Source organism: Corvus cornix, chromosome 2 (assembly GCF_000738735.6).
Source record: "Corvus cornix cornix isolate S_Up_H32 chromosome 2, ASM73873v5, whole genome shotgun sequence".
Lineage (NCBI taxonomy): Eukaryota > Metazoa > Chordata > Aves > Passeriformes > Corvidae > Corvus > Corvus cornix.
Window position 1 is genome coordinate 51,218,012 of NC_046333.1, and position 17,220 is coordinate 51,235,231.

Consider the following 17,220-nt stretch of genomic DNA (forward strand, 5'->3'; position numbering starts at 1 on the left):
ATGATTGTACTTAGCAGCCCTGGTTTGTGATGGAAGTTTCCTAAAAGCAAAGACGATCTTACATAAGGCAAATGGATATTAATCATGATTTTTGCTTTAAGTAAATCTTTTTTCGATTTCTGAAATGTTGTCATTGAACCAGGAATTCTGTGGTCTGGTAAAATAGTTCTTTTTGAATATTTAAAACAATAACAGAAAATCCCTACTGTGTTGGCTGACTGCCACGAACAATTGGAATCACTTTTAAGTAAGCTGAAGGTGTGGTAGTTTCAGGTTAAAGAAGCATAAGCATTAATCAGTAGAATTTGGTTTTATGTGGACTTTATGTGCAGATATTTTGAAAATGAGCACAGATGCGTTTTACCAGTGGCATGGTAGGTCCAGACCCTGGTATAGGGAGTGAGGCAGGGCCAGTGAGTCCCCACATACTCCCATTCCCATTGCTCTGTGCCAGGGCTTCTCTGGACTCACACTGCACCACAGAGCTTCACCCCAGGGTTTATCTGATATTAAAATGACGCGCTTGCCTGATTTTCATATTCAACAATGAAGAAACAAGAAATCATAATTTTAAACTTGACTGTGCTTTGAATTAAGCACAAGAGTCTTTATTTATGCTTTAATGGCTTGTTTTAATTCTTGCTTTTTTGTTTGTTTGTTTTGTTTTTGTTTTCCTATCTTCAGCTCAGGTACCTGACAATGATGAGCAGTTTGTGCCAGACTATCAGGCTGAAAGTTGTAAGTATACTACAAAGCATCACTTTCTTAGAATATATATATATATATATATATATATATTTGTATATTTATATCTGTGTCTTCGTATTTGTTATTTATTGTGTCATCTGTAGTCATGTGATAGCTCCTTTTGCTGGTCAGTGACATCAGTGTGATGAGTAGATAAAGCAAGTGGTATTTTGATGTGCAGCCAAAAGAACTTGTTTGGGCAGAATGTATAACCTTAAGCAGGGGGCCCTTTCCTGTCATTTCCACCCACAACCCCAGGGAAGCATGGAAAAACGTAGGCTGTGGAGGTGGAAGGAGTTTCTTTGTCTGTGGAGTGAGCAGAGGAGCTTTTTAGCTAGTATAGATCAGATACTGTGGGGCATAGGATGCATCTCTGCTGAGCAGAAGTCAGGCTGCTCAACATGTTTCGTGTATGAATAAATAGATAAAATTCTCAACATAATCAATCAGATACAGCCACAGCTAAAGCATTTTTAAGTTGTCTTAGCATGTGGCATTTTCTTGCTCAAGCAATATTTTCCTCTGAGTTAATCGGTGAAAGCAGGAGTTATGTTAACCTGGGTGCTTTGCACTGTTTTCCACTTACTTAACAAGAGCCTAAACTTATTTTATTAGCCTGCACCCCTCAAGTTTTACCTATTAAAATACTACTATTCTGTTAAATGCTGGCTCCCTTTTGCTATACCTGCTGTTCTGTGGTATTGGGTGACTGCAAGGGCATTGTATGAGAATGTCCCGGTTTGAGAAACATTGACAAAGTCACAGACTTCTTGGAGCTCCTTTTTGCAGTTTTCTTCTTCCTGGTGAGGCTTCTCCCCATCATCAGAAGTCTCTTCTAAACAGTGTCTGCTGATTGTAGCAGAACACATGGTAGCTTTTCCATTTTGCTAAATAACTTAAATAGTTTATCCTATTGGAGTGAATTACTGCAGTTCGCTAAACCAGATAGCTGTTAAACGCAGCATTCATGTACTGAAATGTTAAGATTAATATTAAAGAGATTAGGAGGAATTGCATTAAAATAGTCTTTAACCCAAAAAACAAATTCACACTTGCTGAATTTTCCTATAAATCTTTTAGATTATTTTTTCCAGTTATTAAGAAGCTGTTTTAAGAAGAATTTATTGAGAGTATTCATAACAGCATTTTGTGAGGGAAAAAAAGCCCACAATTTTTTAAAATCCCCTGGAATTGTTGCTGTGCAGGATAGTATCCCTGCACAGCAACAATTTAAATTTGTTTTTCTTTCAAAGTTCCTGTACATATGCTAACCAACAATCATGGTCACTTTTAAACTTTGAAAGTTGTCTTTTATAGCAGAGGGGTTTTTTTACCTCTGTCTTCAAAGACTTTTTGGGTTTTTTTAAAATTAAATTATAATATGAAAGACAAAACAATCTATAAATGGAAAATCAGATATGTTACTTTACATATGGATCTGTGTCCAAATATAGTCATTCATGCATATATCCTTTGTGTAAGAGTACAAAGTTCAGTTGGGGCTTCTATTAACCCACAATTATCGTTACACAACAAGTCAATGATTCTTGGAAAATAATTTGTGGACTGTGAATGAAAAGCCCCATTGAAGCTGGCCATTGCTTTTGGTGATAAAGAAATTCTCCTAATATGGCTATTTTATTAATGCTGTTGTGTTTCAAAGTTCCTTAGCCACAGCTTACACAGTATTATCAAAGGAACATTTATTCCTTCATTTCAGTTGGTTTCTTTATCTTAAGTAAAGGTCAGGAGAGCTTCCTGGAGAGTTACTCTGGCAAAGGTTATGGAGTTTCAGACATATACTTGGATATAATGTATGTAGCTGTGGGCTCTGCAAAACAGGAACGGAGATCAACATAACCAAAGCCATGGGGAAATTACTGCTGCAGAAGTAGCACAGTTGTGACTTTCTCTAGGATCCAAGCCTGCCTTCAAACTCCATTATAATGACTTGCTCTATATAGTCTATAACTGTGCAGTACTGAGCCCGTTACTGGCAGCAGGCTGGTAGAAGCCCTTAACTTTTTAAAAAAAAATTTATTTAAATTTATTTTATTTATTTTTTTAATTTTAATTTTTATTTTTTACATGGGAGAGAATGGACAAGCTTTCATAGACTTAGTGTTTAATACATTTAATTGACCCAAAAATGAGGAGGGACAGAAGTGTAAACCAATGAAGGGGGTCATAGCCACTTTAGTTCAAAGGTATCTAAACGAAACTGTGGTTCGCTACAGAAATTTCATTTATGGAGCTGTATATAGATGGGGGGAGTGTGTGATACGCAAAGTGTGTAAAGAAAACTGAAGTGCTCCAGTGAAACAGTTAGAATCTGCAGTCCAGGTACAAAAAATAATGACATTTTATTTCTAGCTTCATTGCATGAGAAAGGAGAGACAGATTAAAGCCAAGTCAGATTTATGCTGTTAAATTGAAACTTGTGATGTTAAATTGAAACACTGAAAGGAGACTTAAGAAGCTTCAGTAACAGTAGCAATTCTGGAACAATGTGGTTAAAATTTTCTTGCCTAGAAGTGACCAGCTTGGTGATTTGAAGAAGTCAGCTCTTGAAGCAAGATGTGGAAGGTAGTGGAGGAACTGATACTGCCGAGATCATGTGCTGTGTCCTAGCACTGAGCAGGATTAACTGCCCCTTAAAGTGCTGTGGGTTTTGCATTTGTTTTCTGTAATAATGATTTTAACTAGTGAAACTGCACTGGTATTAGTAACTAAGGGAAACATTTAGTTTAGATTAGATATACAGTCCACTTTATCCACTCAGGGATTTAACTTCAAAGCTAGCTTGGGACCATGAATATTTCAATTATGAGTTGCTATTAAACTTCAATCAGTTTTCAAAAAGCAAACATAATATGTGTATTTATAGTTAGGTGTGGGCTTTAGATATTATGAGTGAGATCAACAGCTAGTGTAACTTTATGTGGTATTATTGACGTTATTGGAATTACACATATTTGTGTTAGCTAAGGATCCAGCATGTCAAGCTTCCCCTTAATGCTTTAAGCTTCAGTTTACCTGTTTAAAAGTAAAATTTATTTTGTTGCTCCTTTATGTCCTCTGGAAAGAGGTCCTTACTAACATAAGAATAAGTAATGCCTGCACTTTCAAACCTTTCTTTTTTGTCATCAAAGCTCTATCTTCTCTTACCTTTTTATTAAATATTTTTTAACTTGGCACACCTATCACAAAAATCTTTTTGTAATTTTGTTTAGAGTGAATGGAATTTAGAGTAGATAACAACTAGCTTGTTTGGTTGAAATTTGAAAATCAAAACACAGTTTAGCTTCTTGTAACTTTCTGCTTTCTGTGAGCACTGAACTTACTTGAGTTCTAAGGGACAAAAATATGTATAAAAAAGATTTTTTTTTTTGTTTGAAGTTGAACTGGAAAAATATTGAATTGAATTAATTAAATAGTGTAATTTTCTTACTTTTTCATTTCCATTCTCACAAGAAATAAAAATTCCACAGAAGGAGTGAGGAATCACTTCTACAGGCTTTTACTCAGAAATTCTGTTTAAGGCAGGTTGGTTTTGCTCTTTTTGAATCTCCTTCTATAATGCAGTTCAGGTGTTTGCTGAACATTCAAGTGACTTCCTAATGACTATTCTTTAACAATAACATAAAAAGTTGTGTAAAGCAAAGGTGTAACAATCTGTTTCCTCTAAAAAGGTGAATGTTTGGGGGTGTTTTTTTTTTTTAATCAGCATTCTGTATGTGACACTTTTTCCTAATTTTTTATCTGATTCATAAAACCTAATTAAGCTGGTTTTCTGTCCATGTAAAGTCAGTATTCACGTTTGGAGAAGGGTGACCTGTGTTAACTTCCTCAGATAAGGTTTCCTATTGTTTCAGGTCCATTTTCATATACTGAGGAGGAGCCAGATTCTGAACTGGTCGTAATCAGTGGCAAGGCTTTCAGATACTGTAGAACAGCAAGGTCTTTCCAGTCCAGGAGTAAAAATGAATAAAGTGTTCAGTTTGCTCGAAGTCAATAGCTGTTGAGGTGAAGATTACTTGCTCCCATTGTTTGGATGGTTTCTGTGACAGACACAAGAGGAAGTAGGTAGGATTTGCTGATGTTTAAAAGATGTAGTTGGCAAAGAAAACTTGGTATTGTCAACAAAACACTGAATTGTAATGCGACCTTGATACAATTGGTTATAAATGGGGGTTACTCTGCACCAAACTAGATTGCCTGGCGTCTTAATAGCATAATCATATTTTATTTTGTTTTAATAATATGTATTTGCATGGATCTATTTCTTCAGAGTTTTCTTTTTCTTTTTTTTTCTTTTGCCCTGAAATGTCAGTTACATATTTGAAATTACTGATAAATTCTAGGTTTTGGCTTTTATTTGTTACTGGGTTTCTATTAATGAGGATTTGTCTTGTGCTTCACCTTCTTGGTCAGTTTCCTTCCTTCTCGTTCGTTTTGTTCCTGTATTGTTTCCGAGATCATCACAGCCTTAACTTAACACTGCCAAGGGGTAAATGTTAGTGTTAGACCACATCTGTTGACAGTAAATGGGAAGGGCTGGCTGTAAAAATCCATGCTCCTCCATGTCTGGTTAAACTTTAAGATAGAAAAAATACCTTTTTTCGTAGTGATTTTGTCGCTGATCTTTCATGACCTTTATTCTTTCTCTTACCTTTTTTTTTGTTCCTCCAGCAAAGGAGCGCTTTCAATGTAGATGCCAGGAACCTTAAATTATTCAGGGATGTGCTTTTTAGATGCTCTGGCTTGCAATCTTTAAAAGCCTGTTAAAGAGAGATTCTTTACATAGGCTTCAGGTAGCTGTATTCTTCTGTCATTTTAACTAATGGTGTAGGATATTCCAAATGCAGTTTAAATGAGGAAAAGCTTTAATATTTATTTATATATTTGCAGCATACAAAATAATGACTTTTTTTACATTACCACATGAAAAATGCTTAGTTTGTTTTATTTTCTTTCTCTTTCTTTCTGTGATTTAAATTTCAAGTGAATTTCAGAATTAGAAGAGCATTTCCTGCTTGTTTTAGTATAGCAAGAGCTGGTGAGAAATTGATAGAGGTTAATTTTCCCTTATTTGACATATTTTGGAGAAGAAACCCCACACAATTTAAGTAGAAAACACCAGAATATTAGGAATTCTGACAGACGAACTGAAGTAAAAATGAGGTGTATTTACTGGATTTGTTTTTTGGTTTCGATGCAGAATAGTTTAATTTTGTATCTTCTAGAAAAAATTCTAGTGGACTAAAGAAAATGACTTTTTTTTAATGTGATGATTCACTTCATAGGCAGCTGGTAGTCCTGTCTTGGTAGTGCACAATGTTCTAGAAATTGCAGTTGGTAGCGTTTTGGTTGTCTGTGTGTGGCAAGTTGCACACACCAGCATCTTTTCAGGTTGTTTTTTTTTAAGAGGTTTTTTTGTGGTGGGTTTTTTTTTTTAATTTTATTTTGCCTTTATTTAGTGTCTGTGTGTCTGGATTAACCTTTTCTTTGAGCGTAGCTCGCAAGTGTGGTGCTACAGCAGGCAGTCTGACAAATATCCTGCAAGGTGGTGCTACTTATTCCTGGTGCTGAGCTATTCCTTGGTAGGGCTTTCAGCTGCAGCTGTGTTTTGTTTCTTGCCACTTGTCTTGAAACTACTTCCTTCCATAGGTCAGATGCTGTCAAATACAGAGACATTTGCTTACTTCTTTTAGTGCATGCCTGACTGTGATGGATTCTTTCTTAAGGGCTGTGAGAGTCGGAGCTCTGTGGTTTGTTCCTGCCTTTAGCTTTGCATGACCTTGGGCATGTTGCTTAACATCTTTGTTTCTGGTTTGAAATAGGTACAGAAATGCATGTATCACTCTGCTGTGAGATACACAGCTTTCTTAATGATCACTTATCTGGAGATCTCAAAAGCATTTTACAAAGACAGTCCAGTGCAATTGCTGTTGTAAGAGCTGGAGAGGTCAGACTGAGGAGTCGATGCTGACCACCTTATCTCCCTTCATAGTTGCCTTAGATAGCCTTGCTTCTTTCATTGTATCCCTGAGCACTTGTTTCCTTTGTTTAAAGCAGGACTGAAACTGTTACCACCTGTTAACTTTCTTTTTCCTTTTCCTTTTTTTTTTTTTAATTCACATTCAAAAGAAATTAGGATTTGGTGTCTTTCAGAAAACTCATTTTGTGGCTCATTGATGGCATAAGCCTGTGCTAATAAGGATTTTGTTTTTCTTCTTTTTCCTCTAGAAGATTTTCGGAAATATTTAAATCTGCCATAGTTGTGGCCATAATTACATGATTTGATTCTTGAGAAAGTTTTACCATGAGGGAGAGTGTCGACTGTCATGCCTTTAACTTGTGATCTTAGTAGTGGAGAATTTGTGGGCTTGCTTTGATTTTAATAAGCAGTTTCTGTTTATTTGCTTTTCTGCTTATATTTTTGTACTAAATTTCCAGCTTTGACGGTGCAAAGATTTAAGATTCTCTGGATTGCAGTAGTGGTAGTGTCTCACAGATTATGTAAATACTGCTGGTGGCAGTAGCACTGTGAAACAAATTGGAAGACCCCATCAAGAACATAGCTTTTGATTTCTAAAACTTCTAAAGCGGAAGCTTTCTTTCAGAGTGCCCAGCAGGCTGTGATGTGAATTTTATTGCTAATGGAAAGGTACCTCTGGGCATCCGCAGAGACAGCAGACACCTTATGCAGACATGGTTTAACTGCACAGGACCAATCTGAACCTGATAGTCTCCAGCAGTGCGGGGCATGGGGGAGCCCAGGCAGCTGAACAGGGCTCTTCTTGTGCGGTTTTGTGCCCCTGTCTCCCCCCTGCCCTTCCACTGCCATGTCCCTGCTCAGCCAAGCTGAGTTAGTTTCCTTTCCTTAGAGCCCCATCCTTGTTTGCTGCTTTATTGCAGATTAAAGGCTTGGGTTGCATGTGAAGGTTATCAGCTAATGAATAAACTTCAGTCATCCTGTCCTGTGATAAATCTGTCTCGTAGATCAAAGATGAAGCATGTAGACCTTTTTTCTTTCAAATGGTAATTTCTTAAGGCTGTCAGATCACTTCCTAAGGTCTGTTTACATAAAAACAAAAACATTAAACATATTTTATTCAAAATGTTAAATTCTCAGTTTTGAAAAAAACCTTCTATTTCCTCTCTGAGGAAGCTTCCCCTCCTTCCTTCTGTGAAGGTCCCATCTGTGGCAATATAAGAGATACTCACATTGTAACTTGTGGTCACAGCAGTATTTTTTTTACACTGCAGTTATTTCTGTTTTAAACCAGATAGTTGTTGATTTCGTCAGGAGTATGTGTACACATTAGAACTTTTTTTTCAGTTCCAGTCGGGTTAAGCAAAGTGTGCATAAACTTTTTAGTTGCATTTTCACACAGAAACCAAGCAAGGCAGACTGAAGGGTCTTTGTGATTCCACTTTGATACAAAACCCTTATTCTCCTAAAACTCCTTTCCCTGCAGTGTTTTTGCAAAACGAGTTTGTATTTCAAGAGTCTAAATAATGATTTGAAAATTTATAAGCTCTGGAATGGTGTAAAATAAGGAGGCAGTCTGGAAGTTGATTTCATCCACTTCTCTTTATTATATATGTTTCTTTATGTAAAATGTATTTGCAGTCTGTATAATTTTTTTATCTTTTTACTTCTGCTTGCTGCCTCAGCAACTGGAGTTGGAAATCAGGCTCTCCTACAGAGTGCTGTGAAGTTTTCAAGGGGTATAGCGGTCAAAAAAAGGAGGAGAGAGTGAAACTCCTCAAGACATCAGTTAAGCACTGAAGAGTGTGTGACACATTCGTGTCATGTAGGGCAGAGGTAGCCCTCTATAAGCATACAGGAAAAATAGTCCTTGTTTCAGGTTGTAAGTCCTTTTGTTTTGGTCCTGTGCATTTCAGTACTAGGAAGTAATTACAGTGAAGCCATTTATAAGCTGACAAATATGAATAAATGATTATATTTATTAATTCTTTTGAGTTTTAGAAGCCATCAGTGTTCTTTCTAGGAATTATCTAAACCTAGTCTAAACTTGTAAATGGAAAAGTGATTACTTTATCACGGCTTGTGCTCGTCTTTTCCCTGAGAAAGATTCTTTTATTTTCCTTTCACTTATTCTTCATTCTCTTTGTCTTCAAGACATTATTCTTACCTCTTCCTGGATTCTAGTATGACCTTGATGAGGTGAATGGAGAAGTAAACTGTCTTGGTAAAGGATATCTTTATTCTTACATATCTATTTCTTCTGTAAACTGAGGATTAGGCATGTTAGAAAAGAGTGAATCATTAGCAGCTTTATTTCTGGTTGTCTTTTTTCCTGTGGCTGTTTATGAACTTATTCAGCAAATGTGGTTGCCAGTAAGTTAATGTAGTGAAATATTTTTTAGCAGTGACATTTACTGCCGAGTCCTGCAGTCACTGAATAGGAAGGTTACTGACTGGCCAGGTTTTTGTCTTTAAATTTATATATTATGAGTCGTCATCAAGGACATTTGAAAAATTACATGTGCAAAAACAATTCTTAGTCTTGCTAATTTGATCCTCTGCTCAAAGGTTGTTTCCTTTCTGCTTATAATGTACACCTAAAAAAGATAAAGTTTAATTCTTTTTTAATACTCTGCCTTCATGCTGAAACTGAATGCAATGTTTCCTTACTAACCATCTGGTAATAAAATTTCACATGACCAAAGCAATAAGAGACATGGAGACAACACAGACTTTTTAAAGTGTCAGTATGCAGTAATGACAAAGAGTTTCAAGCATTTGGGATTAGAATTTGGGAGCTGGATTAATACAAGTTATATACTCAGTGTGCCTCTTTCTCTCTCTCTCTATATATGCATACATGCATACAGGAAATACACCAGTCTTACTGATTGTATGCACATATAAAATAATCATAAAATTTTAGTAACGCTTGGCTTCAGAAAGCATCAGCAAGTGTATTGGTAATGTGTGTTCAGTTGCAAGTCTCATATACAGTAAGAATGCTTTAAGTAGCAGCAGAAGCCTTAAACATCTGTGTTGAGAACTAGCACCTGGTTGCAGGTGGTAAAAATTCCACTTGCTCCAGAAAGAGCACTTTGCTAAGTCTTTGAAAATCAGCCTACTTAAATATAGTCTTGACTTTATGTTCCCAGACGTAACCACTTCGACAATGGCTTTTTTGTTTCCCTGTTGAATCAGTGATAAAAATTGTGGGCTGAATTTTACTGTTGACTTATTTCAATGGCCCGCACCTTTTCCACTGGAGACTGCAAGTTTTGCAGTGGTTTTCGGTAGTGAACTAAAGTATTAGATTTCAGATAATCATTCTATTGATGTAACTTGAAACTTTCTGTAAGAGGGGAAATGAGGCAGAATCAGTTCCTGTTTGTTTTCTGCTGGGGGCAACTTTCCTAAATATTAAGTTGATGATACCTTTAAAACAATAAATAGAAAAAATACAAAATGGTATGTTTTAAAGTTTATTTTTATGTTTGGGGAAAATGTTTGTTGCAGTTTCCAGAGTTTTCTTCATAATTCTGTCTGTACAAAACCCATTTAAATCCAGAACTGAAAGAGTCAAACTGCAGATTTACCTGAAGTGGAAAGTGTGTGTGTGGTATGTGTAAAATGGGATATTATTGGATATTTTAGTAATGGAAGTTATGTAGTGCTTAGCCATTACCTCTCACAATTTAAATTAAATTTTGAAAATTGCTGCAAATGGAAATCCTGTCCTCAGAAAAGCACACAGACCCTGATATAGTGGCCAGCTCTTCTCTTTGCATTTAACTTTATTGATAATTCCCAGGTAGGAATACAATTTAAGTTTTCTCCCAGGCTTGATTTTACATTAAGAACTTCCTCTTTAGCTGAAGCTCTAAAGGTGGATTGCCTCTTCTTGCACCGTGCCTGGGAGCCTTTGGAGCCAGATACATTATCAGTAACTGTAGGAACAAATGCCCCTGACCTCCTCCCAGGATTTTAACATGGAAAGCAAATGCATGTGAGGAGCAGCCCTGTTTCTCTGTGCGCGTGGAGGTTGCAGATCCAATATAGAGGGATTAAAAGTTCTTTAATTTTTTTTTTCTCTCCCTATAATCATCTTCAGCTATCCACGTGTTTTAATTCAATTGCTACAGAATCCAGCTGGTTTAATTTTATTAGGTTACCGCTTCCTCTGCCAGAGAGCCCTAAAGCCTCTGCTTGTTTTGGGGGCAGGGACAGCTCTTCGTCCTGCCTCACCTGCTCTCCTCAGACATCAAGTGAGCCAGTTCACTCCCCCTAGCTTAATCCTTCCCTTCTCCCACCCACCAGTGTTCTGCAAATTTCCTTGTATTCTTCTCAGTTATCCAGTGCCCGTGTATTTGTCAGCAGATTCACTTTTGCCCTGGAGGTACTTGCTGGGAGGCAGAGACCCTCTGGCAGCACTTTCCACTCAACTGCCTGCAGCTGTGAGTCTCCTACAGCCGGACAGGTAAACTGTCTGGAAAGGAAGGAGAGCACTGCAGGAAGGGGACATAAATTTGAATAAAACAGTGCCTGTGACAACATTTCTGTGGGATTGCTTCATTTGGAGGCTAGGAAAATGTGTTGGTAACTGCCGCTCCTGCTGCCTGAAAATACCTTCTAGACAATTCTTAACTGGAAGGTGGAAATATTTCAGGGATAGAGGCAAAGAGGGATCAACTAACCAAAATTGTGCCAAAATGTTTCATGCTTGGGGGTAGAAGAGTAGAGACAGTCTCCTAATACCCTTTGGCAGTTCAGCCATGTAGCAGCTGCCCAAATACACCATCAATTTACAGCAAAGGACCTATAGTGCCTTAACTAGGTGTTTACTGGAAGCCTCTAGAAAAGTTTGCCTTGGAATTGCTCTACCTTTGTGTTTAGTAAGCAGGTTATCTTTTATTGATATTTACTGAAAGTTACTCCCCTGATCCCCTGTCACGTGGCTTACCTTTTTGGGTGGGCTTTTTAATTTTTGTTATACTGAATATAATCAGTGAATGTACTATGCAATTTTCAACTGACATGGTCTTTTTAAATGAGAAGCCAGTGGCTACAAATATCTGAATTATCTCAGTGGTGTCTTCAGCACTTCCAGTGTCAGAAGGCTGCAGGTGTACCCTCAGTAACTAATGAGCATTTCAGAAATTGCAACTGCACAGACAAGCAAATCAGGGATATCTTGCACTAAAAATGGGGATTTATAGCAGTGAACCAATTATTAAGCCAACTGGTTACAACCTCTAATATTGTGCTTCCTCTCCCACGCTAACTGGGAACCCCTCCACCTCTCAGGGAGGGTACATCTGCCATGGCAGGGGGGTCTTGGGTTAGCTGCCCAGAAATAGCTATACTGGCAAAATTTTTCAGTCTTAGCACACAAGCTCTGGAAAAGAACATTTCAGTTAAAGAATGACACTTACTTTCTTTCGTGAGGAAGCTTCTAGAAGAATTTCTTTGCTGAGCAGGGGCAGGACCATCACGTTTAATTGTCAAATAAGCTGTCCTTGAGGGAAATGGCATATGCCTGCATTATAGTGATGATTTTGTTGGTCGCCTCTTCCCTGTGTACAAATGCCCTCATATAAACCTTCCTGATGGGTGCTGATGCAACTTTAATGTGCTTTAGGTACAGTGAACTGTTCTCTGTTTTCTATTTCAACACTTTTTTTGGTCTCAGGTGCTAGTCTCCAATACTTTATGTTAATGTCAGATCATAGTAAGGATAGGGAAAATTATGGTGAATATATAGCATTAACATAATCTATATGATTATGAGAAGAGCAAGTGATTCAATTAATTTAAAATTTAGTTTCATCAATGCATTTTTTAGTCTTTTAGTTATTAATATGTAATGCTTTTTGCTTAACAATTAGGAAAGGAAAAAAACTCTCACTCCAAAGCAAGTTATTTTAGCAAACAATGCTTGCTAAGATGGATGCATTACTGTAGATCTTAATGTCCAGAATTTCCCAATATCAATTGTAGGAAAATGAGCTGTTATTTTCCATCTTGCAACTCCTTGGTAGTAAACAAAAATAAATTCCAGTTTTGCTGCAGTTCATTTTCACCTGCTTGCTACTTTTTCCTAATTCAAATTCAAAATCAATTTTTTTTTTCTATTCTCATACCATGTCATCTGAGAACAGTCCATGTAGGCTATGAGGACAAAATCCCACAATTTTGGGCAAAATTCACAATTTTGGGATTCTTTTATTCTTTACCTTCCCCCCATTCTTTCCCACCCCCTAAAGATTCTAAAGACTATACTGTTGCGTAGCATTTGTATGATGCAGCATTCGAGTAGACCATTAATTGACATGCACAGTATTGTAAGCTTTAGTCTGGAGGAGAAAATAAGCAATTTGCTTGATTTTGCAGTGTGAGTTCTAACTGTTGTTAAAGTGCATTTGTAGTTGCATATCTTCCAGTAAAGGTGACAGATTACTTCAAAGCTGGTATTTTCTTTTTGTTAAACAAGATTCTCAAATAGATCCATCTTGCCCACGTATTCTATTCTTGCCAGTTGGCTTTGAAAGCTGGTGCTTGGGCTCATCGTTCAGAACTAGCTTCCAAAAAATGAGGTCCCATGCTGTTTCTATCTTTTGAGCTAGTAGGGGCTGGAAGGATCTGATCTGAAGCCAAGGCGAAGACTGAATTGATGGAACGATATATAACAGCTTTGCCAAGTCCTGCCCAGTCATGAAGCCCCACTTTCTGGGAAAGAGCACTGAGACAAGGGTGGCAGAGCATTCTCTGTGTTAAAGGCTATCCAGAGATTTCCTTCGCTGGACTTAGAAAGACCACATAAGAAAGAACTAGCTTTTTGTTGAATGCTTTTTCACACATTTACGAGTTGTTACTTTCTTCTGCATGCTGCTTCCCCATTTTCTCCCCAGTTATCCATTTGAAGAGGGAAAAGCTTTCTGCTCTTTATTACAGTATTACACATATTTTGACCATATGTAATGTATCATTGCAGAGGCATGCTTGCACATTCAGTATGCTTACTTTCATTTGACTCTGTGTGCACACACAAATACCCAAACACACATGCAGGCTGTTCCAGGTGAGTCTAGATGGAGCCCAGTTGTAATTAGGTCTGAATTCTGCATCTCAAAGGAGTTTTCTAGATGCAACCGTAAAATGGAGAATAATATAAAGATCATGTATTTCTCCAAAAAGGTACTTGACAGGAATGCATAGATTCCTCCCATCCCCACCCTCCCTTCCTTTGCTAGCAGCTTCCACTTGTAAAGTAGTGAAAATTCAGGTCTCTTGTCTATGTTCAGTTTTTCTATAAACTGCCAGGATAGCCTCTGAAACCACAGTGATGATACATATCTGTGTGTCAGATATCCAATTTGTCACCAACTTCTTCCAATATTTGGTAAAGAGCAGGACCTAAATGAAATCCAGTTGACTGGAGCTCAGCTAAGATCTGATAGAGGTGACTTTGATAGATAAATGGTTGAAGAACTTGGTGGAGTCTGTGTAGATATAATCTGTTCAGCCACTTTTAAATCAGTCCACAGTCTTCAAGTCTTGCTCATTCTGCAGCTGTTGCAGTGGTCAGAAGCAAAACGTTTTTTTGCAAGAGATCACGTGGAGTGAAAACAACTGCAGATCTTGCCTCAGACATCCATGCTTGCGGTCACTTCTGTCTTCAGCTGTAGCAGTCTTACATATTTATAGGCTTTTAATTCAAAATCAGTGGGAACAGTTTAGCTGGAAATAAACTTGATTACCAGCCTTTACTGTCCCAGCTCTCTTAATCTGTCACCCCTCCTACCTGTTGTTTTTATTTCAGGTTTTGTTAATATACTAGGCTGCATACCACAATCAGCTGCAGCACAATAACCTCCAGAGTATGAATGAATGGTCAGCTACGTCAGGTACCTGCTTCTGATGACTCCTGAGCATCTCAAAGTTACCAGTAAAACTTCTCATCAAAATATATAGTACAATGAAATTGAAAGAGCACCCTGCTTTGGCACCCTGATGTCTTTAATCTGACGCTTATTAAATGATTGTTGAAATTCAGAGTGCAGCTGTCTTCAAAGGTCTAAAGCTCAAATCATCATGATCTAGAAATAAATAATCAATAAATACCTTCCAGAATGCAGAAGGCTATTGTTTCATGAGTTAAATGCACATTTTTGAAACTTCTTTGGAAAATATGTATAAAGCCTGATATTCCCACCTAGAAAGCTATAGAGAAAGTATTTAGTTTCATAGCTCAGTGCATCAGATATGCAAATACTTATACTGAATGTATGATTCAAGTGTTAAGGTGACCATTGCAAAAATAGGGCATTTCAGGACTTATGTGAACCCACAGGGTTTGTGTTTGGATTTTTTAAAAATGTCTACTGATAAGAGCACCCTAGGTCATTTCTATCACCTAAGATGTAAGTAGCATTTTACGCTCTTTGACGAACCATTCAATAAACTGTTTGAAAGAAGATTTTTTTTTTATTAAAGCTTACCTGTTGTACTTACAGCATAAATAATTTGTTTGAATCATCAGGTGAGTGCTGTTAAGTCACAGTGAGCGAGGAAAATCGCAAAAACACGAATTAGGGTCCCTGTCCTTAAGTGTATTTCAGTTTGCATTTTGATAGCAGTTTAGAAATGTTATCGCCTGTTTTGTCACAGACATAATTCACATCTTTCTTCAGGCACTGTAAACAAGAGAAATGGTTTAATGGCTCCATAAAAGGCACTCTGTGCTGATAGCTGAGATTAGACCCTTTAGTAATGGATTTTTGTGTGTTGGGGGAAGGGGAGGGCTTGGCAGAGGTAAATGTACTGGAAAAGAATCTTGGAGAGACTCTGATGTATCTGAAGTGCCTGCTGCATTGCTGTGTGTATCGAGAGATAGATTTAAAGTGTGACAGTGTTGGCTTTATCAGTACAGGGGCCTTTTCTTCTTGCATTTGAAATTTTACCAAGTATTATCTCGGGTCACCTCAGTCAGTCTAGTACCTGGAGTTTCAGTGGTATTAGCTTAAGTATTTTTGCATCTGTCTTTTCATCTTGCGGTTAGTCAAGTCCCCTATATTCAAATGTGTTCAAGAAATCTCTCAAAACTTACATTGCATATTAAAAATTTTGCCTCAATCAATGATAAAAATTAGTGAGTTTATTTACAGAATCAGGTTTAGAGAATGATTTGAGAGCATAAATTTGAAAAGCAGCTCAGAAACAGCATGTTAGACCATGACTTACTGTTACTTCCTTTTCTCTCCAGGTACTCAAAGTCCTCAAACTTAACACATGTGAATGTGGTATTACTTAGGAGACATTGGAGTTCACTAGCAGGAACAAGTGTGGTATAAAATCAACTGCTGTCAATGGATTTTTTACCATATAGTACATGCTCTTGACCTACAAGTGTTGAATGGGACATCTTTGTCTCTTTTGTCAGTGGAGTCAGCATCACCTGCCATTAGCCAATGTCACTGAATTAGTGACATGTTTCATGGCTTTTAAAAGTATGTTTAAAACCATTCTTCAGAAAATAAAACAAGATTTTATCATGGGCAGGAATATGAAGTTTGAAAGTTAAAATGTTACCTTAAGTTCAAAGGAGAAATGACTTGCCACTTCACATAACATATTCCTCATTTCTTCTCCATCTTGAATAATCATCTCCTGAATTGAAAAATATTTTAAGCCATTGCTTAATGCAGTGCATTTCAGGGCTTTCTCAAAAGAACTAGATCAGTTTTATCTGTACAGAGGTGGTACACTTCCTGTTTCTCAGGTTAGAAGGTGTACACATATCAGACTCCTCTGAGACAAACAAATTCCTCCTTTGATGTCAGAGATCTTCATAAAATTTGTTCTTCATTTAAGTCTTCTTTGGGTGTTATAATGAACAAAATGTTCAGGGATTAGGCTGTTGATAGATAGCAAAGGAGAACAGCACTTCTGAAGGAAGGATGGCAGGTTTCACCCTGTGTTTTTGCATGTTACATGTGAGCTTGCTTCATGGTGAAATCATTACTGCTTTGTATAAAATCTAGATCTGTACAACAGCACTTTATGTATAATAGGCAAGCCCTTTTACTCTGCAGATATAAATAGATATATTTATGCACAGAGAATATGCATACAGTAATGTATTATACTTTCAGCAATTTGCTACAGATGGTAGCAGTCCTTCTGCTTGCCTTATATCTCTGTGTTGGCTTTGGAGATGCTCCAGACAGGGTCTGTGGGGCAGAGGTCTCTTTCTGATACCGATAAGACTGACTTTGCATGGTAGGTGAGATGAGGTGTTGAAGCCATCCATCTAAATACACATGGTAAGATTGTTTGCCTTTCAAGTTCGGAGGTAGTTATCTGTAAGTAATCACTGGGGATGAAATCTTGGCCCTTGGTCACTTCTTAATAAGATCTTTATTAAAGCAGAGAGCCCGTTACTTTAATAGGGTTGAGACTCTTGTTCTGGGGTTAAG

The 17,220-nt window shown here is 37.4% G+C and overlaps 1 protein-coding gene across 6 annotated transcripts in view; it reads left to right on the forward strand.

Annotated features, from left to right (window-relative positions):
- The window catches only part of ETV1 (ETS variant transcription factor 1), a 66,235-nt gene that overhangs the window by 13,046 nt on the left and 35,969 nt on the right, over positions 1-17,220 (forward strand). For 5 of the 6 annotated variants that reach the window (XM_010399097.4, XM_039571565.1, XM_010399098.4 and 2 more), the window contains one exon: positions 685-738. In XM_010399097.4, the coding sequence (XP_010397399.2) occupies positions 685-738 (54 nt within the window). Of the gene's footprint in view, positions 1-684; positions 739-4,733; positions 4,834-17,220 lie in introns of those variants that run through there. The other variant, XM_019285654.3, reaches the window with a different exon arrangement.